This window comes from Hordeum vulgare, chromosome 4H, assembly GCF_904849725.1.
Source record: "Hordeum vulgare subsp. vulgare chromosome 4H, MorexV3_pseudomolecules_assembly, whole genome shotgun sequence".
In the NCBI taxonomy this organism is placed as follows: domain Eukaryota; kingdom Viridiplantae; phylum Streptophyta; class Magnoliopsida; order Poales; family Poaceae; genus Hordeum; species Hordeum vulgare.
Window position 1 is genome coordinate 267,307,317 of NC_058521.1, and position 25,483 is coordinate 267,332,799.

The following is a 25,483-nucleotide window of genomic DNA, read 5'->3' on the forward strand; positions in this document are numbered from 1 at the left end:
TATTTCTTTTTCATTTGAAGGATCATAACCTTATAACCATATCCAGTATGTTGGCGGATCCCACCAGATGCTAGTCTTTATTTGCACCTGCTAGTTTGTGTTGGTGAATGTGTAGTTGTGTACATTATGATAACTACTGACATGTTCATGAACAAATTTACTTACAGATGTTGAGCATATGTTCACTAAACTCACTCTCGTGAAGTAATCCTAACAATTTCTTTTTGAATTTGTCTATTTGAGCAGCATATTTTCCTAATCCAAAAGCCTAAAAGTTTAAATTGCTACTTTTTTAGAGAAAGCATGCTGGGAATTTATGAAGACTCATTGGACATACATTCCGTGCCTAGCATGTAGGAATACAATCTGGTCGGAACCTACGCCAAGTGGTATACATTTTATTTATGTAGCCACACTTTGCTAACTTAATGAGCTACCTCATTAGCCGATCTCCTAATTGATTTGTTAGCGATCTCCTGAAAGCCATGCAGCAAACCATTAACCTCCTCGGCCTGTGGACCATGTGAGGACCTGGCCCTCTCTTGTAACACCAACTTTGCAGCAATGCCGGTACTATTTGTCTCCAGGACGAGCCTTGTGACCCCAACCTCCCCCGCCAAGTTCAAAGCTCGCATTGGCATGTGCTCTACACACTTCGGTTCAGCCACATGATGGTCCCATAGAACAACACCACTGCCTCTTGTACCGTCCGACACTATGAAAGCTCCATCCGTGTTTGCCCTGGTTCGACTCTCATCTGGTGGATGCCATCTTCCCTTTAGCTTGGCATGGTTGAATGGCTTCTCTTTCAAGTTCTGCCACTCCTCAACCAAGGTGGGTGCCTTGACTGCCTTCGCTGCAAACGCTGCCAGGTCTTCGATATGGTAGTGTTGTGCGTTATTCCTGGCCAGCCAGAGCTGGTACAAAAAATTGAAGACCACCTTGAGCACATCTTCCATTGAGCACCGATCCAGTCCAACATCCACGTTTAGAAATGTCGAGCTAACATTAGCCTAGGCTTTGAGGCCTGTTTTGTCACTCACCTCCTTCCAACTCCATATCACATGCGGGCAATTCCAAAACCCGTGGACTACATCTTCCCTTACGCATGCCACATAATCTACTTTATCTTTCTCTCTAGCTCAAAGCCAGCGCCAAGCCATTTTTTCACAAGTCTCCAGATATGGACTTTGATTTTTGGAGCAAGTCAACGCCCCACAAAGCCAACCATCCTTTGTCAGAAGTACATGACGATGAGGCACCTGTGACTTCACTCGCATTGTGTGTCAGCTTCATTTTCAAATGGTAGGCAACTTTCATCGTGAAGCAACCATTCTTCATGTACTTAGTCATCACGTTCTGACCCGCCTGCTTGAACTTGTTTAATATTCCCTCTGTTCCATAATGTAGTGCCTATAGATTTTTCTAAAAGTCAAACATTACAAACTTTTACCATATTTAGAGAGAAAAATATATACATCTAGAATACCAAATGCACATCATTGTATACATCATGAGTTATACTTTTTCATAATGTACATGTTTTGTAGTGTATATGTAGACAATTTTCTCTATAAACTTGGTCAAAGTTGGCAAAGGTTGACTTTAAAAAAAAATCTATATGCACTACATTTTGGAATGGAGGGAGTATCATGAACATTATAATAAAAGAAAATAGGCTATAGCTCCCCATCATCCCTGCTATTGCTACCCTCCTTGAGCTGATCTTGGACCCATTTGGAATCCGTGTCAGCTCATCGGACGAGGAGAACTAGCTCAGAGATCCAGCTATCACTCCAAGAGTCCACACTTGCTTCGCTGCTAATGCACCAACTAAACCTGATATGAGGTGAACCATGAGGGTGGCCTGAGCTTCATGTATAGGAGGTGGTTTCAAGGAAGAACGGGAAAGGACAAGGAACAAAAGACTAAGGGGGAATCTCAAGGGAAACAAGGGGATTCACACAGGGAGGGACAAGAATCACACACACATCTTATAACCAAGATCAATACTAGCAGTCTGATTGATGCCACAATTCCAAATGAACAAGATAACAAAGGAAAGATAGTGATGGTGCCATGCCCCTCGGGTGTAGTTAGGGAGGACAAAGAGCCCCAGGACAGTAGGGAGGCCTAAGCCCATGACTCGACGTCCATTGACAATCAGGAGCACATCAACACCTTTGGGGACAAGACGAAGACTCCTTCCCATGCTAGGCTAGGAACTGTCTGTATATGGCATGTAATAACCGACCCTTGTTAGCTACCAAACGTAACATATGATAACTCCTTAACCGACTCAGGACCTATAACCCTGCCTCGTCCACCTATATAAGGCCTGATAGACACCTTATTCTAGCAAGACATCTGAATCTCCACCCCTTAGATGATCTTGTGATCGATCTCCTTGTAAACACAAAACCCGCTATAGGTAGCAGGGCGGCTGTAGCCCGGACATGTCCCAAATAGTTTGGTGCGTTGTCCAAAGGCTCTTGGTCCGTGGCGCGGATAAGTCCTTGATTGCCCAGTACATTGTTCGAGGGCTCCTGGCCTCATTGTTGACTCTGGGTTGGACAATCCGGCTGCACAACTCAAGCGACATCTTGACATTCGTCTTGTGCTTCTTCTGTTGTTGCTTCCATGCCTTCTCTCGCAGATGGTGTAGACACTTTCTTGTGATTGAACTCCTCCTTAGCTTGCATGACACTAAGCTTAAACCTAAATGCACACAAGGTAGGAGTGAACTAGTGTATCCTCCTCGAAAGTGGCAAGTAAAGGTTTCACCTTTGCATGTATGATGCATGTGCCCCTTTATGATGGGGCACTTGCCATGGTGATGTCCGAAGATTCTAGCTGTTCTAGACCCTCTCAGTTGTTCTAGCCTGAAGATAATACTCCACCATATGAAGGACACTCTCGTGGCCCTTGTTTGAAGAAAATTAGAATTTTTGTAGTAGCGACCACACAACACCAACACACAAAGGGACTCTAGATTGGTGAGCTCGTGCCACCCTTGCTTTGCTAGTGGAGCTTGATTGAAAGCCATCACAGAACCCTATTCCACCATCTCTTTTACTTACTAACATCTTGTCCCATCCAAACCAATGAACCTTCCGGCTACCATCAGTTGCTTTGAGCCGAAAGTTTGGAGAGATAAACTCGTAATCATGCACTACTTTTTGGGAAACTAGAAGCAACTCTTCGTGTAACTTGGAAGAGCCTCGATCACATATTTTACAACTGTTAAGCTTCATGCACTAGCCATCGCAGCCAAAAGTCCGAACTGATGGAAAGGACTAGGCAATCTACATATACACTTCATCCCCTCTCACGTGTGACGCGGAAAGTCAACACGTGGACAAACTCAGAGGTATGGCTCAAGAGGCCTATACGTGGACAGACTCAGAGGTATGGCAGCAATTTTTGAATAAACTGTGAAAGCCAGGACTTAAACTCAAGACCTTAGGCTCTGATATCATGTTAAGCTTCATGCACTAGCCAACGCAACCAAAAGTCCGAATTGATGGAGGAAGGCGGGCAATATATTTCAACACTTCCCCTCGCGTCTAGGCTATTTTAGTCCTTAGACGTGGGATCGATGTAGACCGCATAATCGTTTATTTTTAATACTGCGTTGGCAGTTTGAACTCAAGATCTCTTGGCTCGGATACCAATATTGAATTCATGCTCTAGCCAGTTGCTCCAAAAGTTCGAACTGATGGAGGAAGGCGGGCAATATATTTCAACAACAAGCACCTCTCTCGCTGCCTTTGATAGATCTTGCCCTTTCCGCCTTGCTACCTTGGCCCATGTGGGTTCCCAAATATTTTTGAAGCAACCCTCCTTAGACCTGCCTACCATCGTTGGAAGGCCGAGCTATTTCTCAGTTAGTGCTTCGTTCTCGATGCCTATGCTTACCTTTAGCTGATCTGGAATATCAAAGCCACAACACTTTACGAAAAAGATGGATGATTTTTGCAAATTCACGTGCTTACCCAAGCTCATCTCGTAAGCCTGAGGACTGGCCGCATGGAGGCAAGTAATTGTTGACTTGACTCCACGAAGACGATGATGTCATCGGTGGACAGTAGGTGTGTGATATGCGGTCCGTAGACACCAAAGCTCACTCCTTTTAATTGCATCCCGTTGTGCTTGCTTTAATAGTGATGAAAAACCCTCCACACAGAAGATAAAGTGGTATGGCATGATAGGATGACCTTGCCTCAATCCCTAGAGGGGTGAATATGTCTGAGGTCGCACTACTATACTTCAGCGAGAAACGAACTGAGCATATGCATCTCATAATCATTTGGATCTACTTCAAAGCGAAGGCAATGCACATCATCATCTCCTAAAAAATATCCGCTCCACGTGGTCGTATGCCTTGATCATGTCTAACTTGACCACACAGAACAACATCTTTTGTGTCCTTATTTTGATCGCATGAACACTCACATGCTATGAATGCATTGCTAGTAATGAGGCGTCAAGGTACACATGCACTTTGTGACGAGGAACAATAGAGAGAAGGAAAATAAAAATAAAATCAGAAGTCAATTCCGCACTTTGTGAAGAAGAACAATAGAGAGAAGGAAAATAAAAATAAAATCAGAAGTCAATTCCGCACTTTGTGACGAGGAACAATAGAGAGAAGGAAATAAAAATAAAATCAGAAGTCAATTCCATTTGACTAATTCTAGATACTTCTACTCCAGTTTAGTACTCCCTCCGTCCGGAAATACTTGTCGGAGGAATGAATGTATCTAGATGTTTCCTAACCTCGCGTGAACTAAAGTTGCCATGAAAAACGTTAGTATTGCCATGAATAAAATCATTCGGATTGCCATGCTTAAAATCCCGTGAACGTTCGGGATATCATTTTCAGAAGAGTTTGGTGTTCTTATGTAAGATCTTGGACTCGATCTTGTGCTCTAGGAGTTTTGGATTGAACTTCTGCTGCCATATCGGTTTACATTCGCCTCTAGAGCGATATCTAGCACGACACGTTAAAGTAGTTCCTTCGACACTAGTTTTGCACACTTTGAATCATCAACGTGGAGCTGTTCCTTCACATCCGTGAGGTGCTCCACTTTGCTACTCAGAGATCAGGATGGGAAGGATTCTCTTTAATCTATTCGCCAACACCTTCGATGCCATCTTTGTAAAGAGCGTTGCTAGGCTAATAGTTTGAAACTGGAACAACACCAATATCGTATTAGAGTTTTGTTGGATAGACCGCTCAAAAGATCTTGCATGGCGCAACATACATCTTGCTTCAATGGGGGCCAGCGTCTCTGAAAGAACATAGCTAGGAGACCATCTGGCCCTAGACCCTTGGCCGATCCCATCTTGATAGTTATGATTAGGTAAGTTTAAGTATACGTGCTTTGATTGGCTTGCATGCCGTCTTGCAGCACGTATGTGTTCAGTCCAGTTAGGATTAGTAGTGTGATCAACATTGCCGTTGATTAGATTAGGGAAGCAAAGTTGTTTATGTCCAAGTACTGGTCCAGGCAGGCTTTAAGTTCGATTCCGTGTATGTCTAGATTAATTGAGTCGGTCCGTGTCTCATTGGTAGTCCGGCTATATACATATGCATAGGGCTCCAATATTGTATTGTGGAAAAGAGAAAAGGAAATAAAGAGAAAAAGGACACGACAAGGGCCCTTGGCTACAAGCTTTTGTTTGCGCGTGTTCGTCATGTTTTTTTATGTGATCGATCTTGAGGGCGAAATCCCAACAATGACTATTCCCTATGTAATCTAGTTTGTGACAATTTGCTATTGACGTACCAATCCTTGGCTAATCCCCGCCACCATCTTCTATGGCCACCATCGCAGACCAACAATCTTTTAGATGAGAAGTTGTCTGCCCATAAGAAAGAACTTATGGATGAACTGAAGGGCGCTGTCCTCAAGAAATTTGAAGAAGACATTGAAGAAGTTAGGGAGCAAGGCAACAGCCAATCGCCTGGCCATCGAGTGTCTGGAGTAGGGTGGCTTTGGCAAGGGCCAATACATGGACGAGCATGAAGATGGATACCACAAAATGACCTTCCCACAATTGAATCTGGTGAGTGGAAACCCAAATTTCACAAGCTGGAGTTCCCAATCTTTGACAACTCTGAAGACGCAGTTGGTTGCGTAGGCCCAAATGTGATCCGTTCCCCCTAGACATTGTGACACTAAGCAAGGTGTGAGCAGCTAAATGGAAATGAAATATACCAAGTTACCTCTTTCCGATGTATTCGAAGGACCAATACCACACAATTGTCATGGAAATGAGCAGGGCTTGGTTATGAACCTTGTACGAGAGCTCACACACCTAACGCGAGGCATATGTAGGAAAAAATCAAGCAAAATGAGTTCCAAGATATTGTGAAGATTGATGATAAACAACAATAAACTGGGATATATAGGCCACGACCCTGTTGTAGGCTAAACTGTTTGTTGGATTCACAATCTTTCTATAACATTTTTTGTACTCTTTTGTTACCAAGAAGTAGTGCATTAGTTGCCAACCTATTTTACAACAAGCTACCATGTGGCAACTTTACCACCAATACAATGACAACCTTTTTAAGTGGTCGGACCCTCCCCCGGACCATTTGCAAGCGGGAGCTACATGCACCGGGCTGCCCTTTTTACAGTGGCAACTTTATAAATCATTGGGTGGCAGCTTTAAAAATCGTTGGGCTGCAACTTTTAAGTTGAATTTTCGCTAAAACATACACATTTGATCTAGTACCGAAGCCCTTGTCGTGGAAAACCTGACGTGAAGACGGATCTCTTCACAGATCATGAATTGGATTCGTGGTTTGAGTTTTTTTTTTTTTTTGAAATTTCAAGTTTGGGGTCACATGATGGTGTCATCTGCCTTGTCCTCCTCACATGAATGCAATTGAGAAGGAGATTTTGTGGTTGTGCAGTGCTGTAGGGCTCACGTTTTCACCTATTAAAGTTCTTACCTAAAATCACAGTGCATTTGTTTTCCTCTTATGCAGATTGACATAGACAGAGATGAATTGCTAAGGCAAAATCCTAGTGCTTACGCACAAGCCTTGAACACCGCAGTTCATGGACTTCACAGGTGCTTACAATGTTTGACTCTTGTATGCTCAGCCTTGGTGTTCATTGTTAGATTTTACTAGAAATTATACTGCATGGGTTCCACACTTTGCAGCACTCTTGCTACCAGTTTGGTGTATTATTTCGAGCATGGTCCAGTTAATGGTGGGTCGAGTTCGTTTGCCATTTCAAAGTGATTTCTTTTTAGTTTGAAGAAATGAAAATCATATTTATGTGGGTACAATTATGGTTTGCATCAACAAGTTATAGACTATTGTACTTAAGCTGTGCAAATGGCACACGTTGATAAGATCTAGATGATTGAAAATATATGGTCAGCATTACTTAAAGGAGTAGGGTGCTTTCTCGCTATCATCAAAATGAGAAGTTACTGTAGACATGTGGGCAACTTTGTTTGTAGAAACTAAAACCAGTTGAGAACAAACGAGGAACAGAACAAGAAAGTGGAATAGCAAAAGCATGGCAGCAGGCAGCTTGTGATGGTCAAGAATGTATGCTCGGTCATTCATTGAAGTGAAATTGTTGAAATGCAGAGATAGAATCTCTGCTAATGACCATAGGTCAAATTTGTATCATGGGAAAGTGGGCATCTTCTATTATCGGTCATTGATAACTGTCAGAGGCAGTATTGATATAATTTGACTAGATCGAACATGAGAAGGGGTATTACAGTTAAAGTTCCTTGCTACTAATCTAACATATTTGTTACCACTTGTTGGCAATATGTTGCAGGTTCTGTTGGTTCTCTTCGTAACAGAAATTTCATGCAAATCTTTTGCATTCTCTGTCCAAATCCTCTTTTTGTAAATTCGATATGATGTACAGTATAAGCAAATATACCTTTATGTTTTCAGAATGGGTGCATTGTTCAGTCATTTGGCGACGTCAGTTACATCTGGTCTAATTGATGATGATACGATTTCGGTTCTTTTCGGTATATTCTGGCCACTCCTTGAAATACTTTCCCAGTCATCTCATATGGAGAACACTAGTTTATCTACAGCTGCTTGTCGTTCTCTTTCTTCGGCCATACATTCTTGTGGTAAGTTCAAGTGATCTCTAAAATGCTAAATTTCAAGCTTTATGGTATATAGATCATCATGCTGATCAAGCATTTTGCAGGACAACATTTCCAAATTTTGTTACCTAAAATTCTTGAACGCTTATCTACGAATTTCTTGCTGTATCAAAGGCATGACTGCTTCTTAAGAACAGGTAACGGGTGATACTTTATTCACAAGGGGGTTTGGTTTGCAATTTGCACCTATAACTACTCCTTCCATCCCATAATATAAGAGCCTTTTTGACACTAGTGTAGTGTCAAAAACGCTCTTATATTGTGGGACGGAGGGAGTACAAGAATAAACTAAAGCTGTCCTGCATAATCCTGTCTTTAGTTAGGGCATCCATGATGATCAATGGGTACCACTTGTTAGGAAAGCAACTTGTATTCCCTGAGGGCCAATGACCAATATATACACACAGAAAATACCTCCTACTACCGGGTGTAGTTACTCCCATGTCTCATATACTACCATGTGGTAGTATATATACTAATTTATCACTTTGAGTATGTTCACATACTATATATAAGATACTACAAAGTATGTTACATGAAAAAAATATAGTTAATCCATAGTTTTTGTAATATTATGAATTACGTACATATTTGTACGTAAAAACGAGTATGCTAAAAATATGGTACATACTACCTAAAAAGTAGTATATATACTATCTAAATATTCTTATATACTACATACTACGCGTACATACTCTCTCTGATATGATAGATACTATCTACAACATATCAAACAAAAGTTGGAGGAACTATATCCGATCGTACGAAACATTTGTCATATATATATATATGTATGTAATGTATGTATGTATACATGTACAAGTGGTAAATATGCAGGAAACCCCTCATACAACGGGGAAATATACATGCTAGAATATAACTCTAACACCCCTCCCGCTCAAACTCATGGTGGATAAACAACACTGAGTTTGGAGAGATAGAAGCCATGCTATGCTCTAGTCTGGGCCTTCGTAAATAAAATGGCCAACTGTAACTCGGAAGGCACATACTGAAGAGCAATAACGTGATCCTGCACACCAGCGCGTACATAGAAAGCATCAGCACCAATATGCTTGGTGAGCTCATGCTTCACAGGGTCGCGCGTGATGCTAATAGTACCCGTACTGTCAGACAATAGCAGAGTAGTTGTGGTGATAGAAACACCAAAATCCTAAAGTAACCACAGTAACCAAGTCACCCCTGCCGTCAACAGAGCCATAGCTCACAACTCAGCCTCGAACGAAAAACCGCAGTCTGTCTGCTTCTTTGTCTTCCAGGCAATGTGAGAACCTTAAAAAAACACAGTAAGCAGAAAGGGAACATCGATCCGAGGCCCACGCAGTATCCGAATAGGTCTGAAGCTGTAATGAACTAGAGCGAGGAAAGAACAGGCGGTGAGAGATCGTACCCCAAAGATATCGAAGAACACGAAGGAGGTGACTATAGTGAACCGAAGTGGGAGCGGACACAAACTGACTCAGAATATGTAGGAATGGGAAGGGGGGAGGACTACTTCCAGATGGGACGAGCTTTGACTGGTCGCTGGAGTGTGGTGTTGTGGATGTGTGACGGCTGGGCTACACGGGAGGACTGAGAACCCCTCCTTCTAGGTCATCTCAAGGGCTGTGCCTTGTGGGCTTAAGTGAGATGGGCTAGACAGCCCATGCCGGTTCAATGCACCCCCTCAAGATGGGTGGTAGATATTTAGCATTCCCATCTTGTCACATGCCAAGTTACAGTCTTTTGTTCCCAGTCCCTTTGTCAAGCAATCTGCAAACTGCTGCCCAGAGCTGACATGAGTAAGACTGATGATCCCAACATCAAGTTTCTCCTTAATGAATAAGCGATCAATTTCCACATGTTTTGTCCTGTCATGTTGAACTGGATTATTAGCAATGGCTATAGCGGACTGATTGTCACACCACACCTTCAAGGGGCCCTTCCTTAGAAGTTTCAATTCGCTTAGTACGTACTTCACCCAGAGCATCTCACACAACCCTTGAGATAAAGCTCTATACTCAGCTTCTGCTGTTGATCTAGTTACAACAAGTTATTTCTTGCTTCTCCATGACACCAAATTTCCTTCCACAAACACACAGTAGCCAGAAGTTGATCTTCTATCATCTTGACAACTAGCCCAGTCAGAGTCACTATAGCCATCCACCTCAAGGTGTCCACTCTTCCCAAACCACAACCCTTTACCCGGAGTCTCCTTCAAGTATCTCAGGATTCTGTGCACAATATCAAGATGCCCACTCCTTGGTGCATGCATGTATCTGCTTACCACCCCCACATCATACGGAATGTCAGGCCTGGTATGACACAAGTACAATAATCTCCCAACCAATTTCTGATAATCTTCCTTATTCACTAGATCTCCTGATTGTGCTGTCACTTGATGATTTTGTTCAATCGGAGTAGGGGCAATACGACATCCCATCATGCCCATGTCAGTCAAGAGATCCAAGGTATATTTTCGTTGGCACATAGAGATTCCCTTCTTTGTCCGAGCCACTTCAATGCCAAGGAAATATTTTAGGTTGCCTAAATCCTTTACCTCAAACTCCTTGCTCAGACAACCCTTTAATCTCTCTATTTCCTCCTTATCATCTCCAGTGATAATAATGTCATCTACATAAACAACAAGAATGGTGATTTTCTGATCAGAGTGTCTGTAGAACATCGTGTGGTCACCGTTACGCTGACCATACCCCATACCACGGATAGCACGTCTGAACCTATCAAACCATGCCCGTGGTGATTGCTTCAATCCATACAAGGATTTCTTCAGCCTGCATACCTTCCCCGTGGTCTCTGAGGTACCAAAACCTGGTGGTATCTCCATGTACACTTCTTTCTGCAACTCACCATGTAAGAAGGCATTCTTGACATCTAATTGATGCAACTTTCACCCAGAGTTTGCAGCACAAGAGACCAATATCCTAACCGTGTTCATCTTTGCCACGGGCGCAAATGTCTCATCATAGTGAATTCCCTAAGTTTGACTATGTCCTCTGGCGACCAACCTGGCCTTGTACCGTTCCACCTTACCCTCAGGATTCTGCTTCAATGTATAGATCCACTTACAACTCACCGCTTTCTTTTCTGCCGGCAATGTGGTTAGCACCCATGTCTTGTTTTTCCTCAGTGCTTCCAACTATTCTATCATTGCTTCGCGTCACTTCAGATCTTGCTTTGCAGCCTTCCAATCCTTTGGGATTGACACAGTTTGAAGGGAGGCAACAAACGCCTTATATGAAGGTGACAAATCCTTATAAGACACAAAATTGCCAATATCAAGGTCATCACAAGCATCATCCTTTGGTAGAGCCTTCCTTGCTACTTCACCCTTCCTTGCTGCTTCACGTGTAGCCTTTCGCAACGCAATGGGCAGCTCCACTGTGTCAGATGAGCCTGCCTCACTGTCTTGCTGCTCCCCCTGTACTGTTGCCTCACTGCCTTGCTGCTCCCCATGTACTGTTGCCTCACTGCCTTGCTGCTCCCCCTGTACTTGTGGTTGCTGTCGAGAGTACACCAGGGTATTCGTCTGCCATCGATCTCGAACAGGAACCTGGAGAGCACCAATCTTAAGTGTATCGACACTTGGTTCGACATGAACCTGCACATCATCATTAGGCGGAATTGTACCCACTATTGGTTGGACCTGAACCTGCACATCATTATCAGTGTTAATGCCGATAGAATCATTGTGAGTGTGGGACACCTCCTTCTCCCCCTCTTGACCATTATGCATAGGGTGTAGGTGGTCAAGCTTTGCAAACAACTGACTGAGATCAGTCGGCTCGCCATAGAATGGCTCAGACTCCCTGAAGGTAACTTTCATACTTACAAACCTGCGTTTTTCAGAGGGACACCAACATTTATACCCCTGCTGGCTAGAAAGAGTATCCCAGAAAGATACACTTCACTGCTCGAGGATCAAGTTTGCCAACAGATAGTCGGTGATCACGAACAAAACATGTACTGCCAAACGGCTTTGGGGGGACGACAAACTTATTATCTCCAACGAGCAACTCAGACGGAGATTTCATGCCTAGTATCCTGGAAGGTGTACTGTTGATCAGGTATGTAGCTGTCATAACTGCTTCATCCTGCAAGAACTTAGGCACAATCATGGTAAACATCAACGACCGAGCAACCTCAGAATATGACGATTCTTCCTTTCGGACACTCCATTCTGAGGGGGGGGTCAGGACATGAAGTTTGATGAAGAATCCCTTGGCCAGCCATGAAAGCCCCAAAAATATTGTTGACATACTCTGTGCCATTGTCAGTCCTAAGCACCTTGACCTGCACCTGAAACTGGTTCTTTACAAGAGCATGGAAGTTCTTAAAACAACTAAACACCTCATCCTTGTCACACATCAAGTAAATCCAAGTCATACGAGAATAGCAGTCAATGAAGGTAACAAAATACTTCTTTCCATTCATTGACACTACCGGGCTAGTCCATACATCCGAATGAATAAGCATAAAGGGAGATATGCTCCTAAGCCCCTTACTTGCATATGAGGCTCGTGTGTATTTTGCATATTCGCAAGCATCACATGTCAACTTGCCCTTGCCTATTCCACACATAACATCCGGAAATATTCTACTTATCTTATCAAAAGATACATGCCCCATCTCGCAGTGATGGATCATCGCCTGCTTCAACTTGTCCTCCATAGTCGCAGCATACACCAAGTCCAGCTGCACCTCCTGGTCCATGTACCAGAGCCCCTTACGCCTGGCGCCAAGTCCCAACAGTTTGGCTCGTCTGGCGCTCCTGAATCAAGCAACCGAACTTGTCAAGGATCCCACGACAGTCTATTTGATCAATGAGGGCACTGAAAGAGACCAAATTGACAGGAAAAGCTGGCACATGTAAAACTGACGATAACAAGATAGTTGAAGTGCACTTGACTGTGCCAACCCCTATAACAGGCTGATTTGTACCATCAGCAGTTTGAATAGTGCCCTTGTGAGTAGGAGGATGCTTATTGTAAGACTCAAACACACAGGAATTATCTACAACATGCTTATGCTGCAGAGTCTAGGACCCACTCTGGAGCATCTACATTAGGAGTAAGAGATGCCTTTGTCGGGTTACCTTCATCAGTGGAGGCCCAGTGAGCAAAGTCTCCATAGGTAGACTCATCAACTTCCTTGCCCTTTGATTTCATAGTGTCCCCTTCAACTACCATATGTGCCCTCTAGCCCCCTGGGCTTCCTGAGTGGCCACCTCTGCCCCAAGAAGGTTGACCCCCTGAGGTCCCTATGTATCCACCTCTGCCTCTAGCCTGCCCGCCTCTGCCAGTTCCTCCTCTGTTGTATCCCCTGCCTCTGCCACGAGTTGGACATTCCCTCTTCCAGTGACCTACCTCCCTATAGATATGACATTTGTTGGGATCTTCCCACTCCATGCGCTCAGTGACTGCAAATGTCGAAGCCGGCGCAACCTTCACGTCTGTATGCTCAAGAGATATCCTCACCTCCTCTTGAGACATTGCTGCAATAGTCTCCTCAATAGTTGGAAGGAGAGGTTGGTGCAACAGGGATGCCCCCTTCCATGAAAGCAACCTCTGAGCCCTTCCAATAGTTTCAGCACACTCCTGCGTGCAATCCACTTGCGCCCTGACTCGATGCAAGCCGCATCGTAGAGTTCCAAAGGATCATAATTATCCTGCTCCGCCCACAAAGTCTGCAGCTCTGCCACATATGCCATCACTGACATGTCGTCACCTTAGCGCAACCGACTGATCTTCCCCTCAATCTACGGGAAACCGCAGTCTGTCTGCTTCTTTGTCTTCCATGCAATGAGAGAACCATCAAGAAAAACGCAGCAAGCAGAAAGGGAACGGCGATCCGAGACCCACGCAACATCCGAATAGGCCTGAAGCTGTAATGAACTAGAGCGAGGAAAGAACAGGCGGTGAGAGATCGTGCCCCAAAGATATCGAAGAACACGAAGGAGGTGACTATAGTGAACCGAAGTGGGAGCGGAGACAAACTGACTCAGAATATGTAGGAACGGGAAGGGGGGAGGACTACTTCTAGATGGGACGAGCTTTGACTGGTCGCTGGAGTGTGGTGTTGTGGATGTGTGGCGGCTGGGCTACACGGGAGGACTAGGAACCCCTCCTTCTAAGTCATCTCAAGGGCTGGGCGTTGTGGGCTTAAATGAGATGGGCAAGACAGCCCATACCGGTTCAACTGAATATGACCGAATAGGAGATATCTAGACGGGTGGCAGCTAGATAGACAAGTCTCCCTATAAGATGACGATAACGCCTCGGATCGGGCAAGGGGTCACCATCAGTATCACGAAGGTGAACATTGAGCTCCATGGGAGACTCAACAGTGCGCTCATCAGTGGGAGCAGCACGAGCAAGAAGATCCTCAATATACTTTTCTTGGGAAATAGAAAAGCCATCGGAGGTAGAAGAGACCTCAATCCCAAGAAAATAGCGAAGAGGGCCAAGATCAGACATAAGAATTTGCTCACTAAGACTAGCCTTCACAAAGGCAATATACTCGGGGTCGTCGCCAGTGATAATCATGTCATCAACGTATAGAAGAAGAGTCCGACCACGAGCAGAAAGGTGGACAAACAACGTTGGATCATGAGCACTCGCTGAAAAACCAATGACAGTCAGTACAGAGGCAAAACGCTCAAACCAGGCGTCAGGCGCTTGCTTAAGGCCATAGAGAGAGCGACAAAGACGACATACCATGCCATCAGGAACAAAATAACTAGGTGGGGGCTGCATGTAAACCTCCTCACGTACCTCACCATTAAGAAAGGCATTCTTAACATCAAGCTGAGACACAGACCAGTGGCGAATGGAAGCCACGACAAGTAGTGTGCAAACAGTGGTCATATGGGCCATGGGAGCAAAAGCCTCATCATAATCACGGTCATGCTCCTGTTGAAAGCCACGAGCCACAAGACGATCTTTATAAATGCTCAAGGGAACCATCAGAGCGTGTCTTAACCTTGTAGGCCCACTTACAAGTGATGGGACAAACACTGGGAGGAAGAGAAACAAGATCCCACGTGCCGGTGCGCTCAAAAGCTGCAAGCTCCTTGGCCATCGCAAACTGCCATTCGGGATGAACAACAGCTTGACGATAACCTTGTAGACCCACTTACAAGTGATGGGATGAACACCGGGAGGAAGAGAAACAAGGTCCCACGTGTCGGTGCGCTCAAGAGCTGCAAGCTCCTCGGCCATCGCAAACTGCCATTTGGGGTGAACAACAGCTTGACAGTAAGACGTTGGCTCAAGAACAGCGGAACCAATGCTTGGAAAACCAGGTTGAGACGAGGAAGATGGCACATCAGTAGACGCATCCACAACACGTGGACGACGAGTATAATACTGAGGAAAAGAAGGAAGAATACGAAGAGGGATCTTCGGAGTAGGCGAAGGTGACGAAGAAGACACTGGGATGAAGGTGCAGAATCGTGTGACAAGTGAGGGGAGGAAACCATGGGAGATGATGGCGTCAAATCCGCAATAGGTGGAGAAGCGGGGGCAGTAGGACGGGCAAGGGCTCAACGGGAGTGACCTTGTGTTAGGAAAAGTGAGGAAAGATATATCCTCTACTACAAAGGTCGAGGAAGATGGACGCGGATGAAGGTGCATAATTGTGTGACAAGTGAGGGGAGGAAACCATGCGTGGTGATGGCGTCGAATCTGCAATAGGTAGAGAAGCGGGGGGCACTAGGAGGGACGGGCAAGGGCTCAACGGGAGTGATCAGTGTGTTAGGAAAAGTGAGGAAAGATATATCCTCCACTACAAAGGTCGAGGAAGATGGACGCGGGTAGAAGGGACGAGACTCATCAAAAGTCATATACGCGTCCGATGACCGACAGTATCCCAACAACAATAACCCTTATGCTTATCGCTATAACCTAAGAAGACACACTCAACTGACTGAGCGGATAGTTTGGTGCGTTCACGAGGGGCAAAAAGGACATAGTAAACACAACCAAACAGACGAAGCGCCGAGTAATCGAGAGAACGGTTGAAGAGGCGCTCGAAAGGAACGCCACCCTGCAAAGCAGTGGACGGCTGAAGGTTAATGAGATGGGTTTGTATCATTTATGCCACCGGTTATGTCCCACTAATCACTTTTGCCATTAGAAATTTCAACTGCTCAAAAATGCCATCGCTTCGTTAGGCGCATGCTCAAAAATGTCACTAGACATCATTACTGTCACCTCAAATCTAATTGCATTTTTAGGCAATCATCTAATGGAACAATGGCATTTTTGAGTAGTTGTTATTTCTAATTGCAAAACTGAGCAATGAGACACAACTGTTGGCATAAATGATAAAAACCCTAATGAGATATGTGGAAGTGGAGACAGCCTCGACCCAAAAGTGAGGCAGAAGAGAGGTAGCGATCGTCACCGCATGAGCCGTCTCAAGAACGTGATGATGCTTGCGATCATCCATGCCATCCTGAGCATGAGCACCAGGACAAGAGAATTGAGCAAGAGTACCCTGCTCAGCGAGAAATTCACGTAACATCTTGGAGATATACTCTCCAGCAGAGTCAACACGGAACACACGAATAGGCTTAAAGAAATGAGTGAACCATGGCAGCAAAACGCTTATAGATAGAGACCACACTGTGAGAAGACATGAAATATATCCACGTGTGTCGAGAGAAATCATCTATAAAGATAATATAGTACTGATTAATCGGATGAATTCTTGAACAATGTACAGTAGCGATAACCTCCCTTTGAGGCAAAGGGAGCTAGACCCCAAACATCAGAGTGAACAAGGTCAAAAGGACGCTGGCTGGCAACCCTGACAGTCTAAAGACACACCGTCGGAGATGGATCCAAGAAGACCACGTCGGACAAAGGATGAGAGACAAGAGCCGCATAAGTGACCCATGCGATGATACCATTGCTGAAAAGAGCTGGTAGACAAGGCAACAAAGGTGGAGAGAGTGGCGGCGGTAGCAGCGGATGGAAGGTGAAGCCAGTCAATCTCCCAGAGACCCTTAGAGTCACGACGTCGGGGGCCAGCACCAAGAAGAGCACTAGTGTGACGGTCTAGAACGGAACATGAGTCAAAGTCGAGAATGACCCTGCAACCAGAGTCAATAATCTGACCACCAGAAATGAGCTGCATGGTAAACCGAGGAACATGAGCAACATCGGGAACATGAAAAGATGAAGTGCTAAGAGTGCCTCGGCCAGTAACCGAGAGAGAGGTACCATCATCAGTAAGAACATGAACAGGAGACTCGAGAGGTCGATTAGATGACAGGGTGGATGAATCATGAGTCATATGAAAAGATGCTCCAGTATCAAGAATGCATGGAGATGTACCTACTTGTGTGGAAGGTGGTCTCACAATGCCAGAAGAGTTCATCGCAGAACCAACAGAACCTATCGATGAAGAACCAGAAGATGGAGCTAGCAGGCGTCGAATCTCAGAATCTCCTGCTTAGTTCGGGATGCAACTCAAGATGTCGACGTAGATGCACCCGACAATAGATAGTCGGAGGCAATCAGCAGAGCGCGAAGTCGGGCAATCTCCTCCTCAGTGAAGGACACAACTGAAGTAGGCGACGTAGTGGCACCGGGAGAGAAGCGACCACCACCACTTGTGGAAGCCGCTAAATGTGGCGGTGTAGCATGACCAATACCGTCTGCAAAAGCCGGTGGAGAAGGCGAGGCCGTGTGCAGACAAGCACCAAGCGCCAAGGGAAGACGCGTGGGCAAAGTGCAGTCGATGGAATCATATGCACCAATATAATCGATGAAAGTCGCGAGAGGTGTCGGGGAAGAGCGACATTCACCGGTGAAAGTCGTGAGAGGTGTCGGTGTAGAGCGACAATCATCATATGTGGAGCTTGCAGGAGGAGAAGCAGAAGAGCTACCAACATGACTGTCTGTAGAAACCGGTGTGGAACGACCATCGCCGCAAAAGTTGCCGCAAGAGACAACGACACGGACAGACGAGCACCAAGCACCGAGGGAAGGCACATGAGCGAGATGGGGTCAGTGTAGGGAACACCGAAAACACCGTCGAAATTTACCGGAGAACAGGCGACAGACAACATGACAATTTTTTTTGCAGTAGCGGGTCAGCGGGAGCGAGGCAGGGCGAGCGCTTGTCCTTGTGCGTGCGTCCTCCTCTTTCTTGGCTGCGCGCACATGAGGCGGGGCAACGAGGAATCGGCGGAATCGGCACGACGGGACCGAAGGCGTCCGGATCTGGCAGGCATAGGGGTTCGACGACTCGAGCAGGCCGCAATGACGGGCGATAGATATCGTCAACAGGTGGAGGCGGATGGGACGAGGGAAGGACCAAGCCGACGTTGACCTGCAGAGGAACAGGATGGAGAGTCGGTGGCTGCAAGGGAGAGAAAAACAACGACGACGGCCACAGAGAAGGTCTGCTATGCCGGTTGGATCAACAACACGAGTTGCGGCGTGCAAAAAAAATGACCTAGCTCTAATACCATGTTTGGAAAGCAACTTGTATTCCTGAGGGCCAATGGCCAATATATATATACATGTACATGTGGTAAATATGCAGGAAACCCCTCATACAACGGGGAAAATATACAGGCCAGAATATAGCTCTAACACCACTTACTATTTCCTTATGCGGTTATGCCCTTGCCTATGTTCAACGACTATGCCATGCTCATGGGATTTCATTTTTAACCTACTTTATAGTTTTACATTGTAAAAGAAATAACGATGACATACAATAGGCAGATAGCACCCAAGTGTACTTACTACTGCAACACCTTGTTCCAATATATCTCGAAAGTCTACTCTACATTGACATTATCGTCATTTTCAGCTGCCAACATGATTGAAGAATTTGGCCATAAGGAAGAACACAGTGTTGTATGTGTGAAAACTATTGAAACGTTTAGCTCTGCAGCTTCACTATCAAATTTGAATTCTTCTTACACATGTGATCAAGAACCTGATCTAATTGAAGCCTATGCAAACTTCGCATCTGCATTTATCCGCTGCTGTCCAAAGGTTCTATTTTATATTATGCTAAGGTTCTTTATTAATTATTGAAGCACAATATGGATTGACAGTACAGCACTGATTCTTCTGTTGATTGCATTATTAATCAAGGAAGCTATTGTCGCATCTCGCTCGCTGCTTGAGCTGTCATTTCAAAAGGCAGCTATATGCTCTACAGCAATGCACCGAGGAGCAGCACTTGCAGCAATTTCATATATATCGTGTGAGTCCCACTTGACTACTTCTTGTATATGGCCTTCTACTATATATCAGTTGAATGTTCGTATTACTCCCATAATTCGTTAGATAGGTGTACGATGAGTAAACTTGCCGGTTGCATCCGAAAGAAGTGAGAGATACACAGAATGAGGGACGGTTGATGCTTTGCGCACAATAAACTAGTGCGTGGGGAAGAATAAGCTTTACAAGTTGGTGTATTTACTGCGAATGTACAAGTACAAGAGACAAGTAGGGACAGAGTGTTTTTGGAATTGTGACCAATGAAGTAGTGCAAGGGACAGACTGCTGATAGAAGCATAGTTGTGTCAAGTTAGTGTTTTTACTTCAAGTGCACAAATGTACTTCTGTCTAGTTTCTATCCTCTTGTCTTCTGGATAGCAAAGCCAATTTGTATAGCAACAGTAGGGCATCATTTCATCACATTTAGTAAATTATTCGTAGTACTTTCAACTATGCACAGGATTTTTACGAAGCAAGTTGGTATATCACTTGGAGCTTGGAAAGTATGTTGTAGTTTTTTTTGTGTGTGTGAACTTCAAAAATCTTGTTGTACTTGCTGGATTATTCGTGTTCAGTGAGGATCATTGACTGATGAAGTTCTTATGACATGCTATTGCGCTTAACATGGGGTAACATTTTCATTTTTGCTAATCCGATCACTTGAAAGTAATATTTGGAAATATGCACCTGCAGGTTTTTTTGATGCTAGCCTTACTGATGTGCTGGAATCTCCAGAATGCCCCTCTGATGAATCACGTGGTGTGGTGCTGGTTCAAATTTTAGCACGCTGTGGTGAAGGTCTTATGTCTAACGTATTTTATGCTCTACTTGGTGTATCAGCCTTGTCAAGGGTAGGTAGATTTTGAAATACTTTTTCGAGTTGTTTTTTGGCACTATTGGTCCTCATTCAGTTTTTGCTATAACCATTTTGTTATGTGAGGTGTCAAAACTGGCCATGGTGTTATGCTCGCACCTCAAAGCCTTTCAATAAATTCTGGAATCTGGAGCTTGTCTGCATTTTCCTGTGGCATAAGCTAACATGCTGATGCCCATATTGTTACTAAGTCGACTATTAATTCCTTAGCATATTGATGATGCTACTTATAGTAACTTGCTTCTGTTCTTCCGTTTTAGTACTACAGACATACTTATGATTTGATTGTTGTTCTACATACTACATACTCCCTCCGTCCCAAAATAACTGTCTCAAGCTTAGTACAACTTTGTACTAGAGCTAGTACAAAGTTGAGACACTTATTTTGGGACGGAGGGAGTATTTCTTAAGTTTACTCTAACCAGAGATAAATTAGGTGATCATAGAAATGTTTCAGAATATTGTTTTTTTTTCTTCCAACAGGTACATAAATCTGCAACAATGCTGCAGCAGTTGGCGGCATTGTGTAGCCTCTGCGAGAGAACAATGTGGAAGGGGATACTTTGTTGGGATTCCCTTTGTGGGTGGCTGCACACAACGGTACGATTTTTATGATCACTGCTTTGCTGTAATTATGCTAGGCATGCCTTGATGCTTTTCTCATCTTCGTTTTTAGTTCCATAACTTTGAAAATATCATATGCTGTAATCTGGGCCATCCGCTTACCGTTTGTCTCTTCCAGATTCGAAAGGTTTAGCAGCCCTATTTCGTGCAGACTATTTTTTTGTGACTGCTTCTAGTGTTTACTGTTTAAACCTAACTAAGGGCTTGTTTGGTTCCTTGAAATTTGATGGGGTTTGGAGGGGATTGAAAGGGATTAAATCCCCTACAAGTTAAAATCCACCTCAATCCCTCCAATCCTCTCCAATCCCCTTGTGGGAGAGATTAACCAAACAAGCCCTAAGGGTGTTCAATACTTGACATTTGATGCAAGGAGAATCTGTGGATGTAGTTGTAAAATATGGTCATGTTAGTCTAGTCGCATGCTGCAACCTGGCACTGAAGATTTTTTGCTACCTTCCTGAGTTCTTGTGTTGTATAGAGGCTAAATGTGTTGTAGTAATACTTCTTACTTGTATATTTGCTGCTGAAGCTTACTTTTGTATATCTCTTCCATTTAGCTGAATGTTTTAAATCTTGTTCAGGTGAGTTCTTTGTCCTCGGAATACCTAAGGCAAGGGGAAGCCGAGATGATAATTTCGTTATGGCTCAAGGTGCTTCAGGATGCTGCCTCGGACTATCTTCACAACAGGACTGGTGACAATTACAGAAACCATCCTGGTTACATGCAAGGAAAAGGTGGAAGAACCCTTAAACGGGTAATTCGAGATTTTGCAGAAAGCCGTCGAAATGTTCCCACCCCCTATACTGATAGCAGGTGGAGCTGAAGTTTGACGTAACCGTTTGGAATAGCTTCCATGAGATAAAGAAGGTCCTTGCTTTGATATGGAATGCAACGGCTCGCTTTGGTGGCACAGTATAGAATGTTGATCCCTAGGTTTTGTCTCTGTATTAAGGACGTGTTTGTGTCAAAAAATGAAACGCAAACGTAAATGCAAACAAATGACGGTGTTACTGTAAACGGTACAAAAAACTAAAAACTGTTTGGTTTCTGAAGTGTAACATTAATCCATATCGGCTCTTCTTCAAGAATTAATTAAGTGAAAGGAACCCAGTGCCCCCGTCGCCAACCCTAGGTGGCATGGGGGAAACCCACCTCGCCCTGATCTCTCCCTTCGACAGCAGCCCGAGTTCAAGCTGGTGAAGCTCGGGTTGTGATGGCGGCTGCGGGGTCTTCTTCCCTTGTGAGGTTGTTCCTCTCATGGCGGCGATGACATGGAGTTCGGTGACCTGGTAGCAGGTGGCGTGGTGCTACGGGATCTCGACTGCAGAAATGGCGGCAGCGACAACGGTGGCGCGACCTTCCTGTGGGGAGACGTCCTTGTAGTGGCGGCCGGAATCTCGGATCTCATTGAGCCTAGATGGGCTTTGGTGGGCCGACGAGTCTGGTATGCGGCAGGCTGGCGTGGGGCCTGGCAAAGCTGGCTGCTTTGGCATCGTGGTGGTGCTGCGGCCTGTCAGGCGGTGACAGTTGGATCTTGTTGGTTTTTCGGCAGAGAAGGCCGCGATCCGTGCACAAAAAGCTGGATGGAGTTCTTCGAACATATCTGGATGGAGTTCTTTGAACAGATCTGGGTGAAAACCTGCTCTTGGCTAGATGCCCAGGCCGACGACTGCGACGTTGTACGCTGTCGTTTCCTTCTTGAAGGCATCGCCGTGGAGAAGTTATAGACCATTATCTGCTACCTTCGGGGAGAATCCTTGATCGATAGATTAGAAGACGACGGCGCACTTGCGTCGTTTCCCCCTTGGGCTGTCATTCTTGGAGGTGTACACCGGCTCGACGGACTAGTGGATGAGATCTTTGGTGGAACGGTGCTTCATCATACATATTAATGTCGATGGATCTTGATGGCATGGCTCCCTGGAGATCAGGCGTCTTATGTGCAATGATGGACTTGCGCAGACGTTGCCTGGCGTCGTGGTGTCGTCAATGACAGCTAGACTGGATAAGGTAGATGCATCAGTACTGCTCTGAAGATGGATTGGTGGCAGGTGGCGGCAATGTCCTCTGAGCGTGCCCCCGGAGCGGTGGGTGCCCCATACCCGGCAGGTGGCTTGGTTGGGCCCTTAGGTCTTAGATGTTAGGTTTGGTTGCGCGATTTGTTTGGTATTAGGCCCACACTATCAACATCCCTTCATCAACTGGATAGGAGTAGCGACACATGTTGCCTAGACGGTGGCTTCAGTCTTAGTGTTGTATTATTTTATAAGGTCTTCTGTGCCAGGGGTTTCCTTCTTTTCAAAAAAATAATGCATAGGGTATGCGCAACATCACAAGCATAAAAGCAATCTTGATAGAAGCCCTGTGTCGATGTACTTTATCGTGAGGCTATGACAGTGCACGGTTGGCTAAGGTAGTTGAGCGCCTTGTCGAGGACAACGTTGTTGTTGGTTGTGTGAGGAGGCTTGTCGGTCTTCATGGAGGCAAAGGGGTCGGTGGCGGTGGCGGCGGGGTCTGATAGGTCAATCTTTGGGGTCTGTGCTTGGTGATGTATTCGACCGGCTCTTCATTGTCTCGGTTGTTGCGCTGTCGAGAGGGTTCATCTGTGACGGGGGTGGAAGCCGATGAGGTGCTCGATGCAGAGCGCGTTGTGGTACTCCTTTGGTAGTTTGAGGCCTAGAAGGCGGCGCTGATCTGGGTGGACGGCCGTGTAGGGAGTTGTTGGTCGACCCGGCATGAGGACGAATGCGAGGTTAAGGACGAGGTAGGCGGTGTTCTCGGTAGTGGGATAGAGCCACTCGTGGCTGCTCGTGCCTGGTGAAGATGGAGATCGTCTTGTGGGGAGCCGGGGAAGGAGGCGACCGAAGCTGATAAAAGGGGCATAATGATGTATCGTATTGATGGTTAAGAACCAATAGATGTTGAGATCCCCTAGGGTTTTCCAGTCCTCTCGGCGGTGGTTGTCGTGAGCCCCTTGTCAACAAGGATGACTGTTGGACTTCCCTTTGATCTACAACCGCCCTCCCTGCATCGTTAGGGTTCCCCAAGACCTATGTGGTATCTCAGGTTGTTGATTGGAGGTTTTCTGAGAGACATACCAAGATTTTGAGTGGGATGTCAAACTTTGTGGAAGGATCGGGGTCGAAGGGCCTAGTAGAGGAAGATTCAAGCAAGCTTATGGAGGGATTGCACTTACATGATGAAAAGATTGATGAACCGATATGAGAAGATGAGTTTCATGCGACAGAACAGTAAAGCAGCTAGCCCTAGCAAAACTTTCGACAAAGAAAAGTTTTAGTTAGAGTGCGCTAATTGTGACATGCGTGCGGCATGGAACCCGCTCAAGAGGTAGTGTGGAGGAGGATAAATTCAAACCTCTTTGCAATACAATTTTGCTACCCGCTAGATCGGAAGAATGCCATGTATCAAGGACCATGGTATTTCAAAGGTCGTGCTCTATGTTGGCTGAATATGATGGGTTTCCAAACCATGGGAAGGTCAATTTGGAAAGACTTGAGACATGGTGCTCGATCCATAAACTCCCCAATGGAGTCTTGAAGAACAAACCCTTACTGGAAAACTTGGCGAAACGTATAGGATAAGTGCAAGAAGTTCATATTATGGATTCGTATGGGAGTTCCTTCGAATTAGAGTAAATTTTGATGTGAACAATAAACTGGCATGTTTTTTGGGTTCACAGTAAAGGGTGAGATTGCATACTACCAAGTTAAATTTGAGAAGCTTTGGGTGCTTTTTCATGCCTATGGGAAGATGGGACATTGGCCTCAGGAGTGTGGTATGGGAGAACATGATGAATCAAATTTGAATGAGGTCCCTTCATTCTTTCTTCCAGAAGGGGGTGAGGCGGTTGTTGTGGTGCTAGTATTGGTCGTTCATCGGGTGCTGGTCGTGGGTATAGGAACATGAGAGGGGGTGGACGATCAGGCAGAGGCATGGATGGAAGATTTGGTGAAAGAGCTTGTCGATGGAATTATGATCATGTGAAGAACCCATCTGATCTGGATGGCTCTCGAAAGGATGGGAACACACTGAGTGATGGTACATCAGTGGTGCTAAGATATATGCAGTAAATTGACTGTTCTGCAAAAGGCAACCCAATGACAAAACAACAGTACCCCCAACCACATAAACACTTGAAGTGGGTGGGGCGTTGGTGAATATGTAGTTAAATTTGAACCTCCCCTTAAAGTAGTTTCTGCGGGAAAAGGTGGTGCAATTACTCCACAGAAAGATAACAATAAAAATAAGCCAATGACACGGGAGAACTATGAATATTCTTCATCTAAACAGGTGGGAGACGAATCGAAAAATGAAATGATATCGGCGGCCTCACATATCGAGGCTAAGCAAAAGCAATGAGAATCCTGCTACAACTGGCGTTGCCTCTTTGGGGTTGCGACGGTCTGGTCTTTGCTTAATGTGTTGAAGAGGAATGACCGAGACATAGTGTTTATGTCGGGAACTCACCTTAACGAGTGGCTGACGGAGTGTATTTGCCGCAAAGTTAAAAAGGATATAAGGAGGTGATTA

General features: G+C 45.1%; 1 protein-coding gene across 4 annotated transcripts in view; it reads left to right on the forward strand.

Moving 5' to 3' along the window:
* LOC123448504 (transportin MOS14) overlaps positions 1 to 22,000 on the forward strand; it is a 61,984-nt gene extending 39,984 nt beyond the window's left edge. For 2 of the 4 annotated variants that reach the window (XM_045125415.1, XM_045125416.1), the window contains exons 14-21: positions 7,004 to 7,089; positions 7,943 to 8,130; positions 8,211 to 8,303; positions 19,015 to 19,202; positions 19,305 to 19,416; positions 20,127 to 20,284; positions 20,791 to 20,907; positions 21,513 to 22,000. In XM_045125415.1, the coding sequence (XP_044981350.1) occupies positions 7,004 to 7,089; positions 7,943 to 8,130; positions 8,211 to 8,303; positions 19,015 to 19,202; positions 19,305 to 19,416; positions 20,127 to 20,284; positions 20,791 to 20,907; positions 21,513 to 21,755 (1,185 nt within the window). In that variant the 3' untranslated portion in view covers positions 21,756 to 22,000. Of the gene's footprint in view, positions 1 to 7,003; positions 7,090 to 7,942; positions 8,131 to 8,210; positions 8,304 to 19,014; positions 19,203 to 19,304; positions 19,417 to 20,126; positions 20,288 to 20,790; positions 20,908 to 21,512 lie in introns of those variants that run through there. The other 2 variants (XR_006631807.1, XM_045125417.1) reach the window with 2 other exon arrangements.
* The last annotated feature ends 3,483 nt before the right edge of the window (positions 22,001 to 25,483 follow it).